We start from the raw sequence: 27,835 nt of genomic DNA, 5'->3' as shown, positions 1-27,835 counted from the left end.
AGACTTTTGTTCTAGTTTCAAGACTAAAGGCAATAAGACTCCTCATAGCCTTTACAGCACACATGGAATTCACTCTTCATCAGATGGATGTCAAAAATGCCTTACTGAATGGCTACCTGAAAGAAGAAGTGTTTGTAAAACAACCTCCAGGGTTTGAGAGCAAGGAATGTCCTGAGCATGTGTACAAATTAGACAAGGCTCTCTATGGACTCAAGCAGGCTCCAAGAGCATGGTATGAACGACTGTCCAAATTTCTGCTTGAACATTGGTACAAACGAGGCAAAATTGATAGTACCTTATTCTTAAGGGAAAAAGGTAAAGATCTCCTTGTGGTACAAATATATATTGATGTCATAATCTTTGGGGCCACCACTGATAAACTAAGTAAAGATTTTGCAAAATTAATGGGGAGTGAGTTTGAAATGAGTATGATGGGTGAGCTTAACTTCTTCTTAGGCTTATAGATCAAACCAAGCCCAAATGGAACCATGATACATCAGTAGAAGTATGCAAAAGAGCTTATCAAAAAGTTTAAAATGGAGAAATCAAAGGAAATAGACACCCCCATTGCAACTGCTACAAAATTAGACATTCATAAACCTGGTTCATCAGTTGATCAAAAGTTGTATAGGGGTAATTTTGGTTCACTCTTGTATCTAACTGCTAGCAGACCTGACAGTCTTCAGTGTAGGGCTTTGTACTCGCTTCCAGGCCAATCCAAAAGAGTCTCACTTGACTGCTGTCAAGAGGATACTAAGATACTTGAAAGGCACCGCTGATCTGTGTCTTTCGTATCCCAAAGGTAGTAATTTCAATCTAGTAGGATATGTTGATGCTAATTATGCAGGTTTCCTTGTGGATAGGAAAAGCATCTCAGGTATGGCTCACTTTCTTGGTTCATGTCTTGTATCATGAGCCACTAAAAAGCAAAATTCAGTGGCCTTGTCCACTACTAAGGCTGAATATGTTGCTGCTGCACCTTGTTGTGCTCAATTGTTATGGATCAAACAACAGCTGGTAGATTTTGGCATTGAAGTTGGTTGCATTCCTATATTCTGTGGTAACACTAGTGCTATAAGTATGACAAAGAACCCTGTTCATCATAAGAGGACTAAGCACATAGATGTTAGACACCACTTCTTAAGAGATAACTATGAGAAAAGATTGATCTCTATAGAATTTTGTGCTACTGATAAGCATATTGCTGACATCTTCACTAAAGCACTGAGTAGAGAAAACTTTGAGAGGAACATGTTGGAATTAGGGATGATTAAGATCACCTTATATGTCCAGATCAGAATGCACAATGAAAAAAATATGAAAAAAATTTTTTGGCTAGGAATTCTGAACTTGTGTAAATATCTAGATTAATTCTTACTCAGCTTCATACTTTAATTAGTATACTCCTGTGACATGTGTTTATATGACTCACTGATCTCTTAAAAAATATTCTCTATTATGGCATTTAAGGCATGTTCAAGAGAGTTCTAAATGAAGAACCTGGTTCATCAGTATGGGTTCAAATGAAAGCTCAGGTATGTTTTCTATACTCTGCACAATTAGAAAGATTAATAATTCAATCATGAGCAGAAGTCTTATACTTGTCAAATTCCTGAAAAATTCTATCTGTTAGCATTGAACCAGTTTCGTCCACCTAGAACTTTAAACCGTAATTTTTGCCTAATATCTAAGGAAGCCAAATAGATCATTCAAAATCTGAAATTTCAGGTTGATTAGACTCTTATTTGACCACTGCAAAAGGCTGTCGTTACTTATTAAATGTGTAATTCCTTTAAATATACATCTTTTCTACAACCTTCATCATAACTCCAAACCGTCAAAAACTCTTCTTCACTTTCACTTGCCCTCTTCTCCAAAATTCCCAGATTCGCTCAAGAAACCAACAATCATGTCTAACCCACAAGAAAATCCTGGAACTCCTCCACCACCATCTCCCTCAAATTCATCATCATCTACTCCACCTAGTGTATCCCCAAAACCTAGACTACGAAGGAAGAAAATGCTTGCTCGAAAGACTGTAGCATCTGGGGCTCGGAGGAAGGCTTTAAATAAAAAGTCGAAAGCAAGCCAAGTGAAAGAAATCCAAGCTCCAAATTTCGACTCCAGCTCTGAGTCTGAATCCTATCAATCCGCAACTAAGGGGGAAGGACATGGGTCATCTGACTCTGAAAAGATTCAAGAATCTCCTTCTGAGGTAAGTTCATCTGTGATTGAAAACCTAGAGACTAGGTTTGTTCTGGTTGGACCTATTAGAGATGTTGAAGTGCGTAGGAGTGGAGGTAAAAAGAATTTGAAAAAGAAAAATAGAGAGAGGGTGCATGTGGTGAAGAGAAGGGAATTGGGAAAATTATAGTGCCTACCATATGTGGGGTTGAACATGAAAGGGTAGAAGAGAGTGGCAGGAAGTCAAAGGGAAGTGGTTTTGGGGAAGCTGCTGAGGGGTTGGTTCATCTGAGCACATGGAGAGATGAACCTGTTTCATCCAATGAAGAGACCCTAGATGATCTACTGAAAAAGTTTGGGGCAAGCTATGACCCAAAGAAACGCAGAACATCCACAACAAAAGCCCCAAATGTTCCTAAACCTTCCAAGAAAAGAAAGGTTTCATCTCCAACACCTAATACCTCCTCATTGCCAAGGGGTAGAACCACAAGAAGCAGGGTGAAACAGAGTGAAGCTGATCTACAAAGGGCCTTAAAAGAAAGTAAGAAAAAGAAAAAGGATAAAGGAAAAGGAAAGATTGCAGAATCCTCAGAGGCTGTTGAGGAAGAGGAGATGGAACTGGTCCATCAAGAAAGGGGTACAACAGTGGAGGTTCCTACACCCAAGCCTAAAAAGCCCAAGACCTCTTCCAAGAAGTCTTCCTCTGTGTTTGTGGCTGCTGAACCCACACTTGCCAAGAGGACAAGATCTGCAGTGAAAACCAAACAATCAAAAGTTTCTGATGATGATGACTGGAGTGGAGAAGAAGAAGAAGAAGAAAATGATTCTGAGAAGGAACATGACAAGCTTGCCATTTTTGGCAGAAGAAAGATTTTAAAAGGTAGACTGTTGAAGGACCTGGTGGAACCAGGAATGATGAGATTGATGGATGCTTTAGCTGCTTAGGAATGGAAGGATATGGTCCTTCAGATGGATGGTAGGCTAGCCAAAAATGAGCTGATTCAATTTATGGCCAATGCTGCTGTTAAGGATGGATTTGTTAGTAGCCTGGTGAAAGGAGTTCAAGTGCAGTTTGATGCAGAGAAACTGGGAGAGATCCTGGACATACCCTTTGAAAGGTTTGATGACTATACAAGGTAAAGGTGACATTCCTAGACTCCATCACTACTGCCCTTGAAACCACCAAGAGGTTTTGTGATTCAGAAGAGGTGACTGAAGCCAGGGCTGTGTAGAAAAGTGAAATGAGGCCTGAGCACAAGGTTGTGTTTGAATTTGTCAACAAGTGCTTATTGCCCAGATAGGAGAGAAGACACACTGCTAACTACATGGATCTGGTTCTTTTGGAGTGCCTGGAGAGAGGAAAGCAAATCAACTGGCCTGCATTCATTATCAAACTGCTAGACATGGTCATAAATGGCTCCAAAGCTCATGCTACTCCATATGGCTTCATTCTGACCACAGTTCTGGACAGACTAAATATGCCTCTAAAGAAATGGGAAATGGCTTTGAGCAAGGAACACTTTGACGTCAAAACTCTTCTTTCTTGTGACTATTCAGTCAATGCCATCCCATTGAACCTGGTTCATCCTAGAAGACACCCATCAACAGCAAAGTTAGGACTCTGATTCAGGAATGTGTAGCCAAGGATGCTGAAATTGCTAGGCTGAAGGCTCGTGTGGTTGAAGTGGAAACTGAGAGGGATGGTCTCAGAACTGAGCTTGCCAAAGAAAAGGAGAAGAATTATGGAATTCTTCAGAACATGCTGAAACTTCTCCAAACTCAAACCCAACCCTCCAGTTCCTCCAAGCCTTAGGATTCCTAGCTTCTGTCTCCTGAACTTGTTTAGTACCCCCAGTGACCCAGATTAGGGATTTTTCTGTTTTTTGCTCATAGTTTGAATGTTTTTATTTCTTTTTGTGGATTGTATGTGGCAACATATCTCTATCAATGATAACTGCTATTTTCTCTTGTTCAATAATTAATCTGTCCTTGATGGTTTAAATATGTTTGTTTGATTACTGATGATTGCACCATGATTACACTTGCAATTACCCTAGTGGCCATGAGTACTTATTAAAATCTGGGTATCACACTTCGTATGCAACTTTTCAATGATGCCAAAAGGGGGAAGAGATATTGTCCTTTACGCATTCTGAAAATAAGTGATATTTATAACTTAATTAACCTGGTCCTTGATGATAAGTGAATTTTCTAAGTTTAGTATTGATGGTTAACCTGAGTTCTTATAAGATTCAAATCATAAAAAGCACAGAGTTTTTCATCATCAAAAAGGGGGAATTTGTTGGCCCAAGAACAGGTGAAGTTTTGAAGAATGACAAATGAACTCAGTCATGGATGTAAGCACGTGATTTTTGCTCCGCGAAAGTTACTCCACAAAAAAAAAATCAAAAAATGTATATGTCTTGTCATTGAGTGATTTGTATTTAATGTTAATTGGTATGTTAGGTATTAACCAATGTGTGTGTAATTCTATTTTTAATTTTTTTTTATAATTTCACAATTTATTTAGGAATTTGGTTTAAATTTTGGTTAATTAGAAAGGGAAAGGGTTGAGGGAAAATCAGATTGGGCCCCAAAAATGAGGCCCAAACACCAGCACACAGGTCCAGTCCAAACACAGGCTGCCCAGGGAACGTCCCAAACGACGTCGTTCAGCACCTCAATCTTCAGCCGTTGATTCATTGAAATCAAACGGTTCAAGGCAACCCTTGAAAAATCAAAACGACGTCGTTGTAGGCGAAGTCGATCTGAGTCGTTCATCTATATTGATCCAACGGTCCTTAGCCTCCCTCATGGCCCGACCCAATGAAACCCGGTGTTGATCCGTGGATCCCGGACCAACCCGATTCCCCCTTTTAATGGAACGACGCCGTTCTGCATCAGCCAGGGGATCCTGGCCATTGATCTCATCAGATCGAACGGCCTGGGATCAATCCCCTACCCTGTATAAAAGCCTCAATTCTTCACCCCAGCCCCCCATAGCCAGACCCCTCCCCATCTCCTGAAGCTCAGAGGCAGGTTTCCATGGAAACCCTAGCCGCCACCCCACCCCTTCGCCTGAAAGCCGGCGGCTACGGTGTTGTTGGCCCTGAGGCTAACACCCTTGAACCACCATGACCCCCCTTCTCCAAAACTGCACTCAGCTTGCCTCGAATCTTCCCCGAACGTCTCGAATCTTCGATCAAAGATTCGAGCCAAAAACCTTAAGTCACCGGATGAGCCCCGGATTCACCCTAGTCACTCCCCTAACGTCCCTCAGGCCCTAATCAGCTTTGGTCCCGGTCAAATACAAACAGAACTTGTCAAATCCCAAATCTGAGTTCAAGAACCCTAAAAAACCAAACCTGTTTTCGTTTGAGGTAAGTTCCGATGTAATCGTCTTTTCTTGCTTTTTGTTTAGGTGTTATACATATGTTTATGGTTCTGTTTAGTTTGTTTTTAATTATTCTCTGTCCGTCTTCAAAGACCCTTTTGTTTGGTCGATTTCTTTTCTTGAATGTTAGTTGAGTGTTATAAGATGTTTAGTCGCTTCGATTGATATTGTCGGTTAGTTAAGTTTCATAAACTGCATAATTGAATGTCCCGAGTTTTGAAATAAATTGGTACCCTGTTTAGTCTATGTTGTTAGTCGTTTAATTGTTACGTATGATAGTTCGTATAGTCGATCTGAGTAACGTCGTCAAATAATTAACTTTGTAAAGTTCTATTGTTGTCCGGAAAAAGGCCTAAAACACTCAGTTTGTTTCTGTTTTAAGTTTAGTTGATTAGCGACTAATTAGTATACGTTATAACTCGCGAAGTCGACTCGTCACATGTTTGACGTTAGTTTCACAGTATTAAATAACAAACGACCTAACTGGCTGATTTAGGTTAGTTTCACATCCTGTTACTGGTTGATTTTTGTGAAGGTTTGTTTGGACTGATTATAGTTTGGTTTGATAGTTGTGGGAGGGGGGATTCGAACTGGAAAATCTGACTAAGTGTTCAGGATTGAAAGAAGCTGTCAAGTGTCAATTAAAATACTATTAATGGGGAACAAAACACAAGAGCATGGGAATTAAATGAATACTTAACTAAGCCCATAACCCTTGATTAGAGTAATGAGACAGAGCATGGGGGGCTGATTAAGGATTCCAAGAAAATGCCTTTAGGCATGGGAAGCTAAGGGGTATGGGCAGATGGTAATTGGCAGAATCCAGGCAGCTTAGCTGCACTGGGTTGTTGGCTTATAAATAAGCTGTTTCAGAACTTAAAAGGGGCTGGACATTTTTTAGTTTTCAGAGAAAACAAAAAAAAACATAAAGTCTCAGAATATTGTAACCAAACACTGTCTGAAAATTACATAAGAGTTCAAGTTGGTCAAGCTGCCTTGGCCAATTGCTGTTGGTTGCCTGTTGAGCTGCTTGTGATTGTTGAACTGCTGGTATTAAATACTCTGTTGTTTCTGCTGGTTCACTACTCTGTTGCTGGGATTGTTTGTTGGTTGCCCGACCACCTGTGGGTTCAGTGTCTGAAATTGTTGTTAGTCGTTCGTGAACTAGTGGTGCCATTGTTGGTTGCTGTGTTTGTTGCTGTTTACTTGCTGTCGCTGTATTTGCTGCCTACTATTCAGCTGACCATTCTCCTCATTCTTTTACTTTGCTATACCAGGTACATGATTAATAGTGTCGATGTAACTTGAAAAGTTGAGCATGAATACAAAGAGAAGAGCTGAAGATGTTTATTTCATATATAGACTGTTACCTCAAACATTATGTAATATATAATAGTTTACACTGAATATACAGGGGCAGAATTCATTTTGGAGAGTTTTGAAGTTGAAAAAGAATAGTTACTGCTTCATTGCCTCGCTTAAGATCTGAAATAGTCAGAACCTTCCTACCTTTTACTTCTTCACTATACTTGGAGTCGTTTATAGTCTCCTGGGTTTTCTGCTATTCCTACTGTACTGGTTTGCGATGTTGCTGAATCTGCTGTTGCTGTGTTATTACTGCTGCTGACTTCTCCTTCTTTTGTTCTTGTACTGCTGTTTCCAGGTACACATTTGTACAATCTCGGCTTGAAGCAAAAAATGAAATATTAATCAGGCTTTGTTCCTGTTGAATTCCTCCTGTTTAGATTTGTGGTTGAATATAATTTTTCTTTCTTCGTATAAAGATGTAGTTGAATGATTAATGAATAATGAGGTTGCATATGTATACTTTCTTCATCTAATAATGTTAGTTTAAATTACGGAGAATAATTAATCTGTTTTGATATTATGGTCAATCTCATGTTCTAGTATTATTGAATAACAGAATATAAAATGAAAGCAGTTTTTCTTTGTACAAACTCGATCGCAATTTTCCATTCGCATTAGCCGTAAACTAATAACTAATAAGTTACGTTTTTCAGCATGTAAATAATTAAGAGATTTTCTTTTATTTTAGAGACGAACTTAATAGAAAATATAGTCATTGTAGGTTTATCCTTTAAAAATAAAAATGAGACGAGCCTCGCCAAATAAAACGTATAGATTGCGGGGCCCTCACAAAATGTATGGTTTAATTAGAATTCGGAAGGACCGTTTAGCGAATTTCACGGTCTTCCCCAAAATAATAACGCGATAGTCTCTTTAGGCGCGTGTTTAATATTTTACTTTCTTAAGCCTGGGTGTGCATTTCATGTGACCCGAATCCAAATCCCAAAACATCAAATAAAACGTGTTCCGGATTGTGGGTGCATTTCATGTAACGCAGTCCAAAGACGTGTTTTAAGCGATGTTCATATTTCTTTTAAAAACAATAATAATAAAGCGGTTAAAAGATAAAATTTGCACATAAGTTCATATTTGTATAAAATCAGATAATCAAGCCGAATATAACAGTTGAGCGACCGTGCTAGAACCACGGAACTCGGGAATGCCTAACACCTTCTCCCGGGTTAACAGAATTCCTTATCCGGATTTCTGGTACGCAGACTGTAATATGGAGTCATTCTTTTCCTCGATTCGGGATTAAAATTGGTGACTTGGGACACCCTAAATCTCCCAAGTGGCGACTCTGAAATAAATAAATAAATCCCGTTTCGATTGTCCTTTAATTGAAACAATTCCCTTGTACCCTATTGGGTGCGGAAAAAGGAGGTGTGACAATGGACCATGTCCATCTTGTGAAGCACAGTCATGATCAATCTATGCATGTGAGATGCACGTGAAGGAGATAAGTCCTACTAATCAAGCAGCAATATCTCCTGATCTGATCGAAAAGGTTGCATATTAGATAAGGGGAGAAAGTCTCCTTATATGAAGAGAACACGATCCAGGATAAAGATAGTGTTAGAGTTTGAGATCATCATGAACTCTTCTACGATAAAAGTTCAGCAATTGAGTCCCGATCAAATTCTGATTACTAACCTATTAAATGACAGTGATTGTTCTCTTTTACAGGTATTGCACATGCGCAAAAGTGAAACTAAATTGAGAGCAAAAAGCAAGGCGATTTTGCAAGCAATTTATGTGTGATTTGAGTGTGCACTCGTGAAGCTACTTGAACGAGATAGAAGAACTAGTTCCATTGTGTCTATCTTTTACTCTAGTTCAATTGTAGTATGTAGTTTAAAGTTGTACCTTTCATCTTTCATAAAAGCAATTGTATTAGGTACCTATAGTGTTCAAGTTATAGCTAACTTGAAGTTGTCGCAACAGTTGAGGATGTGTGCCACAACGGGATTAGAGTTAATCCTTAGGTTTACAAAGAGTTTTTGTAAATGCTGTTTTGGCTCAGTGATTTTAGTGGATGTTTGGGAAAATCTTACTGAGTAGTAGGTCGTGATTTTTTCACCTTTTGAGCCAGGTGTTTTCCACGTAAAAATCTCTGTGTTATTTATTTTATGTACTTATTATTCCGCAAACAGTAGTAGTTAGAACATCTAGGAGAACCAGGTTCTTCTATAGCGAAAATTGGATACCACAAAAATCACTCCCCCTCCTCTTGTGTGGTATTGACTCTTAAAACATCAGAATTGTAAAATTAAAAAAAGAAGTGAATTTTTTTAAGTGAAAATGGTATTTGAAAATTAGACTTGCGTTTGGATATGAATATAATTTTGAGTTTGTTTTTGAAGTTTTGTGAGTGATCTGAGTAAAAAATTTGAAAAACAATTTTTTGAATTTTTTTTAAATTTTCGAAAAATTCCAAAATATATTTTCAAGTGAAAATTGAAAATTTTATGACTAAACGCTGATTTCGAAAAAAAGTAAACAAATTTCTTATGTCCAAACGGGCTCTTACTATTTTCCTTGAAATCTAAGATCCCAATAATATATAAAACAAATTTTTTGCGAAAACTACGTGTAACAAATGCCAGAAATTTTGTCGCACAAATGACCAACTCTCTCTTCCTTCAATTTATTATATGTAGAATTTTTTGTTACGATTAGGGGTGAAAAACAGGCTGGACATATCGGATATGAGCGGATCAAACGGGTAATTCAAAAAAAATGGATAAATTATTCGACCCGATCCGTATTTGAGACGGATAAAAACGGATTTATCCGGCGAATAATATGGATATCCATATTATCCATGGCTTCTTAAATATGATCACTTAGGAGAGAATTCCTAGTCTTCCAAGCTTGAGGAACTCGAATTTGAGGCTTTATAAATGTAAAAGCTAAACACATTAGTTATCCATTTTCTAAGTGGATAATATAATTTTTTATCCATATTCAACCCGTTTTTAAATGGTTCTTTATCCAGCTCATTTTTAATGGATAATATAGGTGGATAACTATTTTCTTTTAACCATTTTGCCGCCTCGGATTACGATCCTATAGATGGTAGAGAGCTTGCTTTTTGCATCTAAAGTAATACTCCATTTGTTCCACTTCATACGACATATTTACTATTTGAAATGTTAAAACACATGTTATCACATTTTGCTTTATACTTTTTGAATAGTTTTGAATTGCCAATTATTTTGACTTATAGTTTTTTTTACGTAATTTTTAAATATATAAATTTTAATTATTCCAAAGAAATGAAAATTCAAATTTACATTCAAAATTAGTCAGGTCGACCCTCATACTTCGAACTGCGTCACAAAAAAGGAAGATAGGGAGTACAAAATTCCTATGTGTTGTTGACTGGATTATTCCACTTACAAAACTGAGGGTCTTTGGAAGTTGAGTTGATCCCATAGACGGCTACTCAACGTTTATTTTATTGCGCCAAAATCATTAAATTGTTTTGTGTATTGTAACCATCATTCAACTTTCTGCACTATTTAGGCAAAGTTGATTACTTTTTTTTTGTGACAAAAAATAATTTAGTAACAGCGTGATCATAAATAAATATGAGTAACCTTTTTTTGTTGCAGAAATAGTTTGGTGACTTTAATTGAAACAAAGTAAAAGTTGAGTGAGTATCTTTTAAATTAACCCTTGGAACTTCATATAATTGTTTTATTCTGTGTTCCAACTGAATTGACAAGTATGGTGAAATACTATAAACAAACGATTTTTTTAACAATTCGATCTACTCCCCTTTTAGGTTTTACAACTTTGATCTTATTTTATGTGAATGTGTTTGATTTGACACAAAATTTAAGAAAGAAAAAATTTTGAAATCGTAATCTTAAAAGGGACTTTTTCATATATATAAGAAATTTTAAACTTATTATTCGATATTGTCTACGTTTTCATATTTACAGAATGTAATTAAAGTTTTTTATAAAATTCAAACAAAGCCGGTCAAAAGCTACAATTTATCTACCACTTAAATACACATTTTTTATACAAAATTTGGTGAAAAACTACGATTTACATACAATTTATATATAATTATTTAATTTGTAGATATTTTGTATATCGTTTCTACACTCGTTATACAAAATATATATGATTGATTTATATCTTCTTTTTCGAGTTTTAATAAGAAATTTCAACCAAAACCACCACAAATTTTCACCAAATTATCTCAAGTAAAAATTATGTACTTTATTTATTATTTTTTAAAAAAACATAAAAAGTCAAAACGTGCCAAGTAAAAGGAGGAGGACTCTCTTTCCTCTTTATTAGAGCCAATAATTTTCTTTATGTGAGCAACGATATGGGAGTGAGAAAAAAGGTGAATCTTTTGAGATCGAGATTCTGAGGATTCTGTGAAGAGTGAGAGTTGACAATTGAGCTGGCGGTGGTCCACGTGAGTGAGAACGCGGAGTCTAATAAATTAAAATCGGTGAACCCAATGAACAAGCTTGGTTTCATACGTATATAAGTTTAATATTTAATATTTTAGTATTAAATTTATTATATTTTTAATATTATAAATTGATATCAACTATTTATTGTGATTATAATAAAATTTTATACATAAATTTATGTTCTCATGGCAAAAACTCGATTTAAATGAACCCGATATCTCTAAGCTACATCCGCCTGTGAATTTCGGCTCCCCAAGTTGGTTTTGGTTTAGCAGACCAACTTGCAATTAGTCGTACTGTCAAAAACCAGATTCCAACCATGCTATCCCAAATTGAAGAACGTACTTTTCAAGAAAGTTTATTCTTAAAAAATAAAATTTCAAGGTGAATGATGATCCCCATCATATCTTTTATTTATTTATTTTTGTTCGCATTGGCTGCTTTAATTGAACCAAGCAGTAACTTGTGAATTTTCTGCAAAGTTAACGTTTAGGTTCTTTTTGACTTTCTAAGTTGGAAAGGGGAAAATAAATAAGGAAGTTGAATGTGGATTCTAAGAACTTGATGAGTAAATTTTGAAGACTTAGAACTTCAAAAAAAGAAGAAAAAAGAGGTGCGAAAGGTTAATTTTTCTATACTCAGGCTCGAATATGAGATTTATGAAAGGATTTTTCCATCCTACCATACCCCTAGTAGTACCAAGGCAGAACTAACATTTGATTTGTGATAATAGGTGAATTTAACTATAATTAGGCCCTAAATAACCACCTTCTTGTATAGTTTGGATGATAAAAGTGATAACAAAATGCTCTTATTAGTGTTTTTCATGCTTTGCAGGTTATATATGACCAGAGAAGGCTATGGAGTACTTTTGGGATCAAATATGGAGAAAAAGAGGCCGATCGTAAAATTCCGTCAAGTAAACCACGCGAAGCAGCTCAAGTCAGAACTGAAAGAGGACTGCCACGGTTCCACCGCGACCGCGGTAGAAGATGGTTGTAGACAAAGTGAGAATCAGAGAGCATGTTTGGCCGCGGTTTGACCGCGACCGCGGCAGAATCGCGGCGGAGGCGTAGAACTTCAGGGACTAAAGTGCAAAACACGGGATTTTTAGCCCAAAACCCTATTTTAAACATTAGACTTCGCCCAAGAGAGGCATGTATTGATTTGGAGAGTATTTTGGCAAGGAAAAACAATTGTGAGAGATCACCCAAAACATCTTTCTTCTTTTCTTTGATTTTTCTTGCAAGTTTTATGATGAATATTGTTTTAGTTTGTTTACCTATAGTTATGAGTAGCTAAATCCTTTGTCTAAGGTTTTGATGGAACCTATTGGGGGATGAACTTCTTGTTTATGTGAATACAAATTGCTAGTCTCAATCTTTATTTGTTCAACTTTGTGCATGTTGTAGTTAATTGACAGGATCCTCAATTAGCTGTGCCTATTTAGTGTGCATAACTCGGGAGAGAGTGCATATTTAGGTTATTGTTGAACAACACCACTCCCAAAGTATAAGAAGGATCTATAACTGCGGGTTTAAAGGTGGGATTAGGGATAACGAAGTCTTGAGTGCAATCTAAAATGAACCGTGTTAATTAGAGCTAGCTAGTGTATCTCGAGAGAGTGCATTGAGTATATTACTGTGATTACTCGGGAGAGATTTACGGTAAGATGAGCGTTCATGATTGATAGAGAGGTGTTGGTCAATTTGTATGAAGCATAAACAGAAGGGATTCCATCAATAGGGGAAGTCATTACCTTAGCGTTTTCTCATTATTGTTTACAACCTTAGCATCCTTAGTTTACAACTGTTTATTTACTTGCAATTTTAGTTATTGAAGACACCATCAACTGTGATTCAAACGTTTGGGGAAATTGGTTCTCAAGAGTTTAGTGGGTCTAAAGATAGTGATTGATAGGTTAACTCTCTGTGGATTCGACTCTGGGCAGAATACTCAGGTTATATTTGCAACGTACGCAGGGTCCTTTTTATAAGGCATAGTTGGGCGTGATCAAATTTTGGCGTCGTTGTCGGGGAGTTAACGGAATTATCAATTACCATTGATAGAAATACAAAAATTCTTAGTGTAGTCAGTTTTCTCTACACCAAATTTTTGATTGAAATTTTTGACGGTTGTTGACGTGGTTGCACAAGTGTATGCCTAGAAACTCTACGAGGACTGGAGAATTACTTGAAGGACTCTCAGACCCCGAAAAACATTCCGGATATTGAACCGTGCCAATAAAAGACTTCAACAACCTCATCAAACATACAAACTCGAAATTGACATGGCTGACGTAGACAACATCAACAGAAATGTCAGAGATATGGCACCTCCTCTGCTTGAGGCTGCACTATATGACTGGGCACAACCCACAACTGACAATCTGGCCACTGCCATTGTTGTGCTCACGATACAAGCTGAATCATTCCAGATCACGAACAACATGCTACACTTGCTGCAAAACGAGGGACTATTTTCTGGGACACCAGCCGAAGATCCTCAACAGCGATTGAAGAACTTCCTGTCGATTTGCAAAACTCAAAGGCAACCCAACGTAACTCCGGAAGCAATCAGGCTGTTATTATTTCCATTCTCGGTGACAGGAGCTGCTCAGGTCTGGCTAAACTCACTCCCCATAAACTCTATAGAAACTTGGGATGAGTTAGTCAAGCAATTTCACATCAAGTTCCACCCGCCCAACAAAACAGCTCAACAAATTGATGATATCGTGAGCTTTAAACAGAAACCAATGGAGACACTGCATGAGACATGGAGCCGGTTTAAAGGAATGTTGGTTATATGTCCACACCATGGTATTCCAGATCAGATGTTGGGACAACGATTTTACATGGGACTGTCAGATAGCATGAAGAACATTGTAGATGCCTCAGCTGGTGGGGCATTTTTGAGTAAAACTTGGAGAGAAGGTCAGAGTCTGCTTGACAAAACGGCTCAGAATTCGGGGTGGACGACGAGGAATGCACCTATCACTCCAGTGGTGCACTCAATGCCTTTTGACCCATCAAATTTCATGGCTGAAAATGTAGCGACCCTCTTGACACAGATGAGCATACTCACCAAAAAGGTGGAGGAATCAGGGCAGAAACAGCAAGTGCACATTGTAGATACTACCAATGGGGGCTTGTGCACATCTTGCATTAGTCAGCCAGTTGGTAATCCTTGGAATGCAGAACATGATGATCATCATCAGCACCCTGAAGACATGAACTATGTGTCAAACTATGGAGGCCAGAGACAGGGCAATCAGAACTGGGGTCAGCAAACTCAGCAGCCATACAGACCACCTCAGCCACAGTACAACGCTGGAAGCATGGGAGGTATGAGACCTCCCAATAATATGGCACCTTATCCAAGGTCACAGGGGTGCAACAATCAGCAGCAAGGGTATCCCCCACCTCAGCAACAGCATGGTGGAAGGCAAGAAGATGGGTTCACTAGACTTGAAGCAATGATGCAGCAGGTTATTGGGTCCAATGCAAAAATAAATGAAAGAGTAGATGCACATGACACAGCAATCAAAAATATTGAAGTGCAATTGGGCCAAATTTCAATGTCTCTGAACAATCGTCATCAGGGGACATTACCTGCAGACACCCAGATTAATCCAAAAGATCAGGGCCCAAAGCAGCTGATGGCGGTAAGTCTCCGTAATCGCAGGGATCTAGATGTAGAACAAGAGAGAGCTCGAGAAAATATACAGGCTGAGACATTCATTCCAGCGCCCATTGAGCTGGATGAGTCTACGATACTAACAGAGGTGACAGTCCAGCCTGCTCAGGAAGAAAAGAACATCAGCAGGAGACTGAGAAAGTAGCTGAGCCAGTTGAAGCCAGTAGTTGAAATAGTAGCTGATAAAGAGAAGTCCCAAGTGATTGGGAAGAAGAGACCTCCTGCACCCTTTCCACAGAGGCTGGCCAAGTATCAAAAGGAGGAGCAGTATAAAAAGTTTCTTTGAAATACTTAAACAAATCCAGGTAAATATTCCACTGATTGAAACTTTAAAGGAGATGCCTGGGTATGCAAAAATGATGAAGGACTTGATGTCCCGGAAATTGATTTTCAAGACTTGGCTACGGTTACACTTACTCAGACCTGTAGTGCAATGGTGACGAGACCTATTGCTGAAAAGCTGTCTGATCCAGGTAGCTTTACAATTCCATGCACTATTGGGAATTTCGCCTTTTCTAAGGCGCTCTGTGATTTAGGGGCCAGCATTAATCTTATGCCCCTGGCTATCTATAAGAGGTTGGGCATTGGGAGAGTTAGACCCACCTCCATGTTGTTGCAGCTGACCGACAGGATAGTGAAGCGTCCATTCGGTATCCTTGATGATGTGCTTATTCAGGTGAGGAAATTTGTGTTCCCTGCAGATTTTGTATCTTGGATTGCAAAGTGGATGAAGAGATTCCTATAATCTTAGGAAGACCATTCTTGGCCACGGGGAGAGCTCTGATTGACTGTGAGACTGGGGAGCTCAAAATGAGACTCAATGATGAGGAAATAACATTCAATGTGTAGAAGTCTATGAGGCGACCAAGCGAGTTCGCCAATTGCTCTCTTATTGATGCCGTGGATATAATTGTAGAGTCTGATGATGAGGTATTGACAATTGAGGACCCCCTTGCTGCATGTTTGATGAACTTAGATGAAGTGAATGGTGAGGATTTGGCGGAATAGGTGTTGGCATTGGAAGGTAGAGGGTTCTGGGAGAGAAATCTAGAGTTTGAGCCCTTGCACTTAGAAAAGAGAGAAACTCCTCCAGCTAAGCCATCCATTGAAGAACCACCAAAGCTGGAGTTAAAACCATTGCCAGCCCACCTCAGGTATGAATTTCTGGGACCTGACTCCACATTACCTGTTATTATCTCATCTAGTTTGTTAGATGTGCAGGTTCAACAACTTTTACAGGTACTAAAGGAGTGCAAAACTGCCATGGGGTGGACCATGGCAGACATCAGGGGGATCAGCCCCGCGTACTGCATGCACAAGATTCTGCTGGAAGAGGGGCACAAACCTTCCAGGGAACATCAGAGGAGGCTGAACCCCAACATGAAGGAAGTGGTGAAGAAGGATGTGATAAAGTGGTTGGATGCGGGAATTATTTTCCCAATCTCTCACAGCAGATGGGTGAGCCCAGTGCAATGTGTTCCTAAAAGGGTGGCATAACGGTTGTGACAAATGACAACAATGAATTGATCTCAACAAGAACCATCACAGGCTGGAGAATTTGTATGGACTATCGAAAGTTGAATCTAGCCACCCGGAAAGACCACTTCCCACTTCCCTTCATTGATCAGATGTTGGACAGATTGGCAAGGAGGTCACACTTCTATTTTCTGGATGGGTACTCAGGGTACAATCAGATCTCCATTGCACCGGAGGACAAAGAGAAGACCTCTTTCACATGCCCGTATGGCATTTATGTCTTTAGACGGATGCCCTTTGGCCTATGCAACACACCTGCCACATTCCAACGGTGCATGATAGCCATATTCACTTACATGGTTGAGGACATAATGAAGGTGTTCATGGATGACTTCTCAGTGGTGGGGAATTCATTTGATGAGTGCCTGATAAATCTGAGGCGTGTGCTGAAACGGTGCATCGAGACTAACTTGGTTCTGAACTGGGAGAAGTGTCATATAATGGTACAAGAAGGCATAGTCTTGGGGCACCGGGTGTCAAGCAAGGGAATAGAGGTGGATCGCGCGAAAGTTGATGTAATAGCAAAGCTGTCTCCACCAACTTTAATCAAAGCCATCAGAAGCTTCCTTGGACATGCCGATTTTTACCGGAGGTTCATAAAAGACTTCTCCAAAATTGCCAACCCTCTCTGTAAGTTGTTAGAAAAAGATCACCCGTTTTTGTTTTCTGATGATTGCAGGGTAGCATTTGAGGAGTTGAAAAAGATACTGCTCACAACATCCATCATTGTTGCCCCCAACTGGGAGCAACCGTTCGAACTAATGTGTGATGCCAGTGACTATGTAGAGGGAGCAGTGCTGGGCCAGCGGAAAGACAAACTAATGCACCCAATCTACTATGCTAGTAGAACGCTGAGTGGAGCCCAGTTGAACTACACTGTGACTGAAAAGGAGATGTTGGCTGTAGTGTTCGCGTTTGACAAGTTCCGATCCTACCTGATAGGGTCCAAGGTAATTGTATATAATGACCATGCAGCTCTCAGGTACTTAATAGAAAAGAAAGAATCTAAGCCACACCTGATTTGTTGGGTGTTGCTATTGCAAGAGTTTGATCTTGAGATTCGTGACCGTAAGGGCATTGAGAATCAAGTTGCTGATCATCTATCACGACTTGAGGGAGCTGAAAATGTAGTTGAGGTTGAGGAAATACTGGAAACTTTTCCAGACGAGCAGCTGCTCGCCACCACTCATCAGGAAGCGCCAAGGTATGCAGACTTTGCTAATTACCTGGCCAGTGGTATAGTTCCTCACGACCTTTCATCGGTCCAAAGGAAAAGATTTTTTCGTGAAAGCCGCCAGTATTACTGGGATGAACCTTATCTGCTTAGAATATGCCTTGATAATATGATCCGGAGATGCGTCCCCGAGATAGATCAATTTTCTGTTTTGCAGGCTTGTCACGCATCGGCGTATGGTGGACATTTTGGAGGGGTTAGGACAGCGGCAAAGGTGCTAGAGGCTGGATTCTTCTGGCCGACAGTGTTTAAAGATGTGCACCTATGGGTGAAGGGCTGCAATGAATGTTAGCGGACCGGGAACATCTCCCGACGCCACGAGATGCCCATAAACCCAATTCAAGAGGTGGAAGTGTTTGACGTCTGGGGGATTGACTTCATGGGTCCCTTCCTCAGTTCCTATGGCAATAAGTACATTATTGTTGCTGTAGACTATGTGTCCAAATGGGTGGAAGCTGTGGCGTTACCCACCAATGATGCAAAAATGGTGGTGGGATTTCTAAAGAAGAACATATTCACCCGCTTTGGGACACCACGAGCAATTATCAGTGATGGAGGCACTCATTTCTGCAATAGGGCCTTTGAAAAGTTGCTTGCTAAGTACGATGTGCACCACAGGGTGGCTACTCCTTACCACCCGCAAACTAGTGGACAGGTTGAAGTATCCAACAGAGAAATCAAGAGTGTATTAACCAATTTGATCCCCGGGCATAGGTTATTCCCCCCCCCCCCAAAAAATAAAACCCAAACCCTCTCTTCTCTTTCTCTCTCAAATCCCTCCCTCACTCCAAAAAAAAACCGCCATTGTTATCTTCTCCACACCTCCTCTCACCACTACCTACCCCTTCCAACCTTCATCAAGTCATATGGCTCGTAAGAAGCAAAAGAGATCGGCAGGCACGTCCCAACAGCCTACATATGATGCCTCACGGTTCGAATCAGAATTGGCAGAGGACGACTTTCATGCCAAGGCCTCAAAGAGCTTCATCCTTGAGATTCCGATTGACAGGGCAGCCCTCCGTGCAGAAAAGGAGGAGATGTATGAGGAAATCCGGTGGAGGGAAATGGAGTTCTTATTTGATGAACCTGAAACGGTGAACAGGATGCTTGTAAGAGAGTTCTACGCGAACTGCCCATCACATACGTTGCGGGAGGTGACTGTACGGGGCAAATGGGCAGATGCCTCAGTTGAAACTATTCAACAGGTGTTGCGGCTGCCCCAGTTTACTGGTGACGTCGACTATTACCAGGACGCACAAGGAGTCACTTGGGATATTATGACTGATGCACTCTGCGCAGGAGGGCAACCAATCTGGATACGTGACCATATCACCCTGAACTCCAATTCATTCACCCATTTGGCTAAGTGTTGGCTCACTATCATTTGCAGCCGGTTCTTGCCCTCAGGCAACACGACTGACGTGAACTTCCAAAGAGCCCTCTTGACGTGGTGCTTCGTCACAAAGAAAGATTTTGATGCGGCAAGATTTATTGGTGATGAAATGATCATACGGTCCCCGCTAAAGTCAAAGGGATTCTACTTCCCCTCCCTGGTGACTACATTGTGCCTGTTGAAGAATGTCCCCACCAATCCTACTGATGGAGCGTTACCCCCTAAAGCAACTTTCAAACCTTCGGGCATCAGAGTGGGCAGGAGTGCACGCACCACCATTCAGATCGATGATGAGGATGATGACCCGGTTCCCATGGCACCAGCCAGGAGATCCTATGACAGTGCCGGACTCTCTCGGCGCCCCCATGCTGGGGCAAGCTTATCCAGATCACAGTCCACCCAGCCTATGTTGTGTACTATGGAGGAAGAGGTCGCGGATCTCCGCACCTTGTTGGAGGGCCTACACACGCGTATGGATGCCATGTCTCAGCGGCAGGCCAGGTCTGAGAGCCGGTTTATGTCCTGGTTCCGTGCTTTGGGGAGAGCTTGCCATGTGGACCCCAGCACCGTCTCCGACTCTGATGGAGGCTCAGGGAAGTCTTCTTAACATTCTGCTCATTATTTTAAATATGACATGGGGACATGCCATAATTTTTAAGTGTGGGGTGGGAGACTTGCTCGGGTAATGTATTGTAGTGTATATAGACATGGTATATGTTGTAGTATTTGATTGGTGTTGTTGTGTATAATTGACTATACTCACAATAGAAGTAACTGACTTGGCCCAACGACGGACACTTGTCGACGGGTCTCTTGAGGGTCAAAGTCGGATTTTAAAAAAAAGTAGAGGACTCTTCCTGAGGACAGACCACTTGGACAGTACTCTTGAGGGAAGTAGTCCATGTAGATTCTTTATTTTATTTTCTTTTTTCTTTTTTAGGTAGTGTAGTAATTTTCCCTTGGTTTTTCTTTTGACCACGGTTCTTTTCCAAGGGATTTTCTTGAACCGGGTTAGGTAGATTTTTCGTTTGTAGTTTTAGGACTAAAATGGGTGAAGGCTAGAATGCAACCCTTGATGTACATACCTGAGAATAACAAAAACGAACATGAGGGTGCGACGTCTAGGCTCGTTTGTAGACTCGTAAATCTATGCCTTAATTTTGCACATCCTGTCTTGCTTGAACGCTCGTATGAGTGTGTTGATAAACTGATTCGGAATGAGTTACATGCCAAGTGTGTGTGAGCTATTACTTGTATTCTGTGCTTGCATGTGATACCTCTCCGAAAAATTCAAAATAAAATGGTTTTGTGTTGTTTGTGATTTATTTGTATTTTGTCTGTGCATGTTTATTTCTACTTTAATTAAGAAAAATACAAAAATATGTGTTGCATGTGCATTTAGGATTTAATTTTACAATTTAGGAATTAATTAAACAATCAAGTTTGTTTTACAAAATGGAAAAATCATAAAAATATGTACTTTGCATTTTTAGCATTTAATGTCCAAATTGTGTGATTTTATCTTTATTGGTGTTTAAATTCGTGTGATAATTATTATTAAGAGCTAATATTTTAAGTTAATTGTCGATTTTATGATTTAATTTAGGATTTTGGTTGTAATTTAGGAATTAAAAAGGAAATAAGTAGAAAAGAACAAAAATAAAAAAAGAAATCGGAATTGGGCCCAAATTAATTTAAATCCCCAAGGCCCAAATCCTTACAGCCCAATTCGAACACCCCAATACCCGGCTTTTACCCCACCATCAGCTCAATCGAAACGACAACGTTTCAGGATCAACAAATCCCAACCGTTGAATCGTTTTGATCCAACGCCTCAGCACAATCCCCACAACCCGACCCATTTGTCCCCGGATCGACCCAGTCCCCCAACGAAACCAAACGACATCGTTTCCTATAAGGTAATTGATCCAAGCCATTGATCTCACTTGATCGAACGTCTTGGATCCAATCCCCACGTATGTATATAAGGGATCCAAACCATGCCCCACCCCCCAAACCAAACCCCTCCTCGCCCCATCGTCTCTCTCAGACCCTTCAGAGACGCCCCCCCAAACCCTAGCCGCCCTCGTTCCCTTCGCCTGAAAACTCGGCGGCGCCAGCTCCGATGACCATGAAATTCACACCCCTGAACCTTCTAACCACCCTCAACATAAATCCCTACCCTTTTAACCTCGAATCATCCCGGTTTGTTTCGAAGATTCGAGCAAAATCCTAAACCTACCCAACCAGTCCCAAGTTCACACCCCAACTCCACCTTACCTCCCTCGTCCCCAAACCACCCCTACTTTGGCTCGAATCTTGCTAGAACTGGTCGAATTTTAAATCGATTGAAGAACCCTAGAAGGACCAAACCTGGAGTCGGTCCGAGGGGAAAAAGAAATTGGTGTTTTAATCGACTTTAGTCGAGTGTTCTCACTCGAGAACACTCGATTAAAGTTCGTTTTTACCTCAAAAGGTTCAAGTCGAAGGTCAAACTGATTGGAGTTCAGTCTATAGATTTTGAGGTATTTCCTTTCCATCTCTTTTTCATTTTTTTGTTGTTGTTTGTTGTTTATCTGTTTAGAGTTTCATTGTAGTCCGGTTTTGTCAATGATTTTCCTCCTCCTCTCTTCGGACCTTTTTCTTGGTCCAAATTTTCTGTTGTTGATTATATGTTATAATTGTTTAATCAATAAGTTTCGTCGATTAGTCCGGTAGGTTTGAGTGTTAGTTTAACACGATAGTAGTTTAATTTTGGTTTTGATTTCATAGTTCATTCCAGTTTGTTTCCCCTCCTACTTCGTTTATGTTCTAAATTTTGTGTTAAAATGAGCATGTTGGTATATTTGAACTTAGAACTGAGCCTGTTGGTATATTCAGTTCATCACATTGAACTGAATTTATTGGTCATTTGTTATCCTGAATCTGTCAATCCCCTTAAAGCTGTTCTGACCGTTTCTTCTTTTGTATTCCAATTTAATTAAGGCGTATGCTCGTCTAGTTGATTTCAGTTCATTTGTTGCTGAGCTAAATATGATTGGTTCCCCAATATAGTTGTCACACCTCCTTTTTCCGCGCCCGCGGGGGCGCAGGGGAGTTTTTTCCAATTAAAGGACAATCGAAACGGGATTGGTTTATTTATTTCAGAGTCGCCACTTGGAAGATTTAGGGTGTCCCAAGTCACCAATTTTAATCCCGAATCGAGGAAAAGAATGACTCTATATTACAGTCTGCGTACCAGAAATCCGGATAAGGAATTCTGTTAACCCGGGAGAAGGTGTTAGGCATTCCCGAGTTCCGTGGTTCTAGCACGGTCGCTCAACTGTTATATTTGGCTTATTTATCTGATTTTAAATACAATATGAACTTATGTGCAAATTTTATCTTTCAACCGCTTTTATCATTTACTGTTATTTTTATCAAGAATTGCAACGTTATAAAAATATATCTCGAACCACGTTACAATCAATGTACCCGTGGTCGTCGACACACTTTGACTCCGTTGAGATTTGGATTTGGGTCACATCAATGTGCACCCGAGTTTAAGGAAATTAAATTATTAAAGGCGCGCCTAAAGCGACTAGCGTATTTATTTTGGGTAAGACCGTGGAATTTTACTAAACGGTCCATCCCGAAGTCCAAATAATTTTTAAAGCAAATATTTACTGAGGGCCCCGCAATTTGTATTTTATTTGGCGAGGCTCATCTCATACTCTTTTTTTTTAAAAATGAATTTGCAACGTCATGGACACGCATCTCGAACCACGTCACAATCAATGTACCCGTGATTAGAAATACATTTCGAATCCGTCGAGATTTGGATTTGGGTCACATAAATGTGCACCCGAGTTTAAGAAGGTAAGGTTTATTAAAGCGTATCCTAAAGAGACTAACGTGTTGTTATTTTAGGAGGGTTGTGAGATTTGCTAAGCAACCCGTCCTGGAAACTAAATGCTTCAATAATATACATTTAACAAGGGCCCCGCATTTGCACGTTTTGTTTATTTTCATCGAGGCTCATCTCGTTCTTATTTTAAAAGGATATCCTATAGCAACTACGTTTCTTATCGCGTTTGTCCTTATCAATTGAAAACAGTAGATAGTCCTAATTAATTAAATGCTTACAAGTTATTTGTAATGACATTCAGAAAAGCTAAAAAAATTTCAGAAATGAGGCTGTATGTACAGTCAGCCGAACAAACAATTATAGGCCCAAATCCAGCCCATGCGTGATAGGCCAGACCTGGGCCTCTGCCTGTTCTACGCGAGCCTACTTGGTTTGCTTCGATTTGGGCTCGACCTTCATGAGGTTGAGGCCCTGAACTGATTCTTTGTTTTGTGAAATGAGTTTATCAATTTATGGGACAATATGGCAAAAGGAGAAAGAACTTTAACTAAAACGGATAGCTTTCCTATTTGGCCTACATTAGAGAATATACTATACCATCAGACTAAGTCTGAAATACAACTTATTACACTGGGCATATTTTCACCTAGCAGTATACATACAAGGCTAGCATTCGTTAACCTACATTGATATACTTAGTATGTAGGCTGCTTCTATTGTCCAAACAAAAATGTAACTATTTCATGACATTTAGAGTAACAGTTCATGTACATATATAAAAAAAAATCTGCAGGTCCTCTCTTTTGCATTCATGCTCAAACTTTCAGTTACATTTGTGGTATTAATTGTGTACCTGGTATGGAGGACAAAGAAGGAAGGAATGGTCAGCTAGGCAGTATGCAGTAAACACAGCAACAACAGATACTCAGCAACAACACAGCAACAACCAACTAAACCAAATGTTTTCCATAGCCACAGACAACCAACAATGATCTCCCAGAATACAAGGACTAGCAAGTAGTCGAGTGCCAAGCCAGTAATCTCAGGAAAGAGTAAAGAAATAGCAACAGTAACTGAGGGTTCAAATGCAGTAAAACCACCAGTGTAATCAACCACAAACAACTCAGTCAATGCAAGCAACAGAACTTGGCCAAGACAGATTGACCAAAATGCATTCTTATACCACTTTCAGGCAGTGTTTGGTTACAATGTCTATTGGAAACTACCTTATGTTGTTCAGCTTTCTTTAAACTCAGTAAACCTTTCTTTAGACTAAAAGTTTCAGCTTTTAAAACTCAAAATTCCAGCCTTTTCTCTCTTTTTCTGAAGACTAAAAGTTCAGCCCCGTTTAAGTTATCAAATGGCCTATTTATAGGCCAAATGAACCAGTACAGCTGAGCTGCCTGCCCTGCCAATTGGCAGAATGCCCATACCCTTTAAGCCCATGCCTAAGCATCTTTGGTGCCAGCCCCTTTGCTCCCCACGCCTGGTCTTTGTTTAATCAAGAGTTATGGGCTCGTTTTATTTATTCATTTTAAACCCATACTCTTGTGTCTTGTCCCCCCATTAGCATTAGTTTAATCCTAATTTCGTACCCCATTTGTCAGCTCACTTAAACTAATTACTTCTGTTCTTTTTGACACCCCAGAATACCCCTGTTAAACCCTGGTTATCACTGTCTTGACCTTTTTGCAGCATCAGGGCATTTTTGAACTGATGAGAGTTCAAATTCAGGACTGCCTAGACTGAACCCTTTTAGTCATTTTTATAATGCCAACAAACCATTTCAAACATTACTGGGACATTCAGTCAGTGTCCGAGTTCAATTAGTTACGTGAAAATACTAGCTCATTCGATTCATTAGTTATAGCAAACTAATCGACGACATTTATCGAGTCGACTATACTAATTATAACAGGTAATAATCAGTCGCTCACATAAACAATACATTTAGGGATCTAAAGGGCATCAGACAATTTTTGTTCAATTACTGGGGCCTATATGAGTTATCATGTTTATCACAGAGTACATTCAGAATCATACACAGAACACAATCGACCAAATAAAAGGTCTTTACGGAGATGAAAGAAATCCGAATGAAAAAAATAACAAAAAATAACAAAAAATAACAAACGAACACAATGAAGCATGCTGACCACTTAATCAAAACTAACACAAAAGAAAGGAAAACTTACCGAAAATGTTTAAATCAAACAGACCCAAATCTGATTCATCTTCGAACTTTTGAGGCCGAACAAACTTTAATCAGGGTGTTCTCACATGAGAACACCTTGATTAAGGTCTATTAGACCTCAAACCCATGTCCAAACCGGCCGGATTCCCCAGGTGCATGTGTTCTAAAGTCTGGATTTCCAGATCTGATTTTTAGGGAGTTGTGGGTAGATTCGGACCAAACCAAGCTTGGTTTGGTCACGAGGAAAGTCAGGGGAGTGTCTGGTATGAAGATGGGGTGGTTTGGCATAGGTCCGGGTTCGACTCAAATCTTCAAACGAAGATTCGAGACGAGGGAAGGTGATTCGAGGCAAGAGGGTAACAGATCCATGTTCAGGAGAGTGAGGGGGTCTTAGGGTGTTCAGGAGGTGGTCACCGGCGTTCGTGCCGCCGGCTTTAATGGCGAGGGAGACGAGGGCGGCTAGGGTTTCTAATGGGAGGTCCGGGTTCGACTTGGGGACGAAGGGGTGGGGTGTTGGTATAGGGGGCGTGGGTATAAGGGAAGGTTTATATATGGTCTATGGGATTGGATCTGAGCCGTTAGATCAGATGATCTCAACGGCTTGGATCTGATGCTGAGAAATGAGACGGGGTCGTTTGGCAGTTAAACGGGGTCGTTTGGTTTAAGTGAGGGGTTGGGTCAGGCTGGTTATTTGGGTCGGGTTTGAACATGGGTCGCTGAAAGAGGTCCTGAACCGTTGGATCGGCTGGGACGGACGGCTCAGATTGATTTGCCTGAAACGACGTCGTTTCAGGAGGTGCCTGGGCAGGCCTGGTCTGGACCGGGTCAGATCGTTGGTTTGGGCTTGTTTTTTTTTGTCTTATTTTTTGGCACAAATTGATTTCAACTTTCTTTTGTTTTCCAATTTTGTTTTCCAATTTAAAGAAAAATAAAAAATAAAAATAACTAATAAAACAAAATGAAATTAAAACAAATAACAATATGGCATTTCAACATAATTATCATACCAAGTAAGTTAAATCACAACCTAAAACGGACGATGCACATATATTTATATTTTTGAATTTTCTTTTAACGCCACATATATTTTTTGTATTTTTGTTTGATAATGACTAGATGCAAAATGGACAGACTCACAAACGACTAACAAAACATGTCACGGAAAGACCGAAAAATTGTACAGCGAAGCCTTTTGCCACTATTTTTATTTTCTTTTGGAGCGATTGTCCGTGAAGCAAAAATCACGTGCTTACAGCTGCCCCTCTTTGCACGAAGACACGAAGGGTTTTCGCGCAAAGATAAAGCGAGCGATTTTTGCCCGTCCGAATACTCCGTGTGAAGCATTTTTTGAAAAAGATTTGACCGAACCTTTGCTTCAGAGGTTTCCTACATATCCTGGGCTGAAACAGGAATCAGGTCAATGTAGTTCGGGAAATTTTGGTAGCTGGGACTACCGTGTGACTGTAGTGTTTGCTGTTGTTGTGCGCTGTTGTATGCTGCTGTAGGATGCTACTGCTCAACCGATCTCCCTATTACATTGCTCTAAAAGGAAAACAAGAAGCTAAGCTAAACTGAGGATCCTGAAATCTCATCCATCTTCAACTTGTTCTTGCTGCCTTGCTTTCTTGTCGGCTAACGCTTTCCTCTGACGCCTTTATTTTGTGAACTTGGAGATGATGCTGGTCCTTCACCTTTTTGAATGTCAGTTCTCATCACTTTGCTTGATTTGCTGGGGATACGGCTTTCTTCTTTAAATCTTCCAATGGTTTCTTCAGTGGTATGGCTTTTCATCAGAATTGTTATACTGGGCATGCTACACCGTTCCCAAACTACTTCCTTTGAGGCGCGTTCCTTTTCCCTTTTGAATTGCACACTTGCCTCTGCGGTTGTCTGCTTCTTGGTGCTGGGGATTTCATTGTTTCCCGTTTGGGGCTCTCTGTTGTACCCTTCCGTCTCCAGGTGGGGTGACTGATTCCAAAATCTAGAGCTAAAGAGTATTCCCGCATTATACTGGTGGGCGACCTAGAACTTAAATGTATTCCCGCATTATACTGGTGGGCGACCTAGAACTTAAAAGTATTCCCGCATTATACTGGTGGGCGACCTAGAACTTAAAAATATTCCCGCATTATACTGGTGGGCGACCTAGAACTTAAATGTATTCCCGCATTATACTGGTGGGCGACCTAGAACTTAAAAGTATTCCCGCATTATACTGGTGGGCGACCTAGAACTTAAAAATATTCCCGCATTATACTGGTGGGCGACCTAGAACTTAAAAAGTATTCCCGCATTATACTGGTGGGCGACCTAGAACTTAAATGTATTCCCGCATTATACTGGTGGGCGACCTAGAACTTAAAAAGTATTCCCGCATTATACTGGTGGGCGACCTAGAACTTAAAAGTATTCCCGCATTATACTGGTGGGCGACCTAGAACTTAAATGTATTCCCGCATTATACTGGTGGGCGACCTAGAACTTAAAAGTATTCCCGTATTATACTGGTGGGCGACCTAGAACTTAAAAAGTATTCCCGCATTATAC

The 27,835-nt window shown here is 40.1% G+C and overlaps 1 protein-coding gene across 1 annotated transcript; it reads left to right on the top strand.

The window, feature by feature from the left end:
• Positions 1-536: 536 nt before the first annotated feature.
• LOC138878643 (uncharacterized) lies at positions 537-3,129 on the top strand. Its single transcript, XM_070158333.1, has 3 exons — positions 537-633; positions 1,887-2,215; positions 2,329-3,129. The coding sequence occupies exons 1-3, from the start codon at positions 537-539 to the stop codon at positions 3,127-3,129; spliced, it is 1,227 nt and encodes a 408-aa protein (XP_070014434.1).
• Positions 3,130-27,835: the final 24,706 nt, after the last annotated feature.

Source organism: Nicotiana sylvestris, chromosome 9 (assembly GCF_000393655.2).
Source record: "Nicotiana sylvestris chromosome 9, ASM39365v2, whole genome shotgun sequence".
In the NCBI taxonomy this organism is placed as follows: domain Eukaryota; kingdom Viridiplantae; phylum Streptophyta; class Magnoliopsida; order Solanales; family Solanaceae; genus Nicotiana; species Nicotiana sylvestris.
Note: the sequence above shows the minus strand (reverse complement) of the source record. Positions and strands in the feature narration are given on the sequence as shown.

What these genes read in the sequence shown, in the direction of transcription:
- LOC138878643 (XM_070158333.1), top strand. Translation starts at nt 537, where the DNA reads ATGGAGAAATCAAAGGAAATAGACACCCCCATTGCAACTGCTACAAAA. An exon ending in TGATCAAAAGTTGTATAGGG is followed by an intron (nt 634 to 1,886) that starts GTAATTTTGGTT and finishes CAAAATTCCCAG; the next exon opens with ATTCGCTCAAGAAACCAACA. An exon ending in TTCAAGAATCTCCTTCTGAG is followed by an intron (nt 2,216 to 2,328) that starts GTAAGTTCATCT and finishes AAAGAAAAATAG; the next exon opens with AGAGAGGGTGCATGTGGTGA.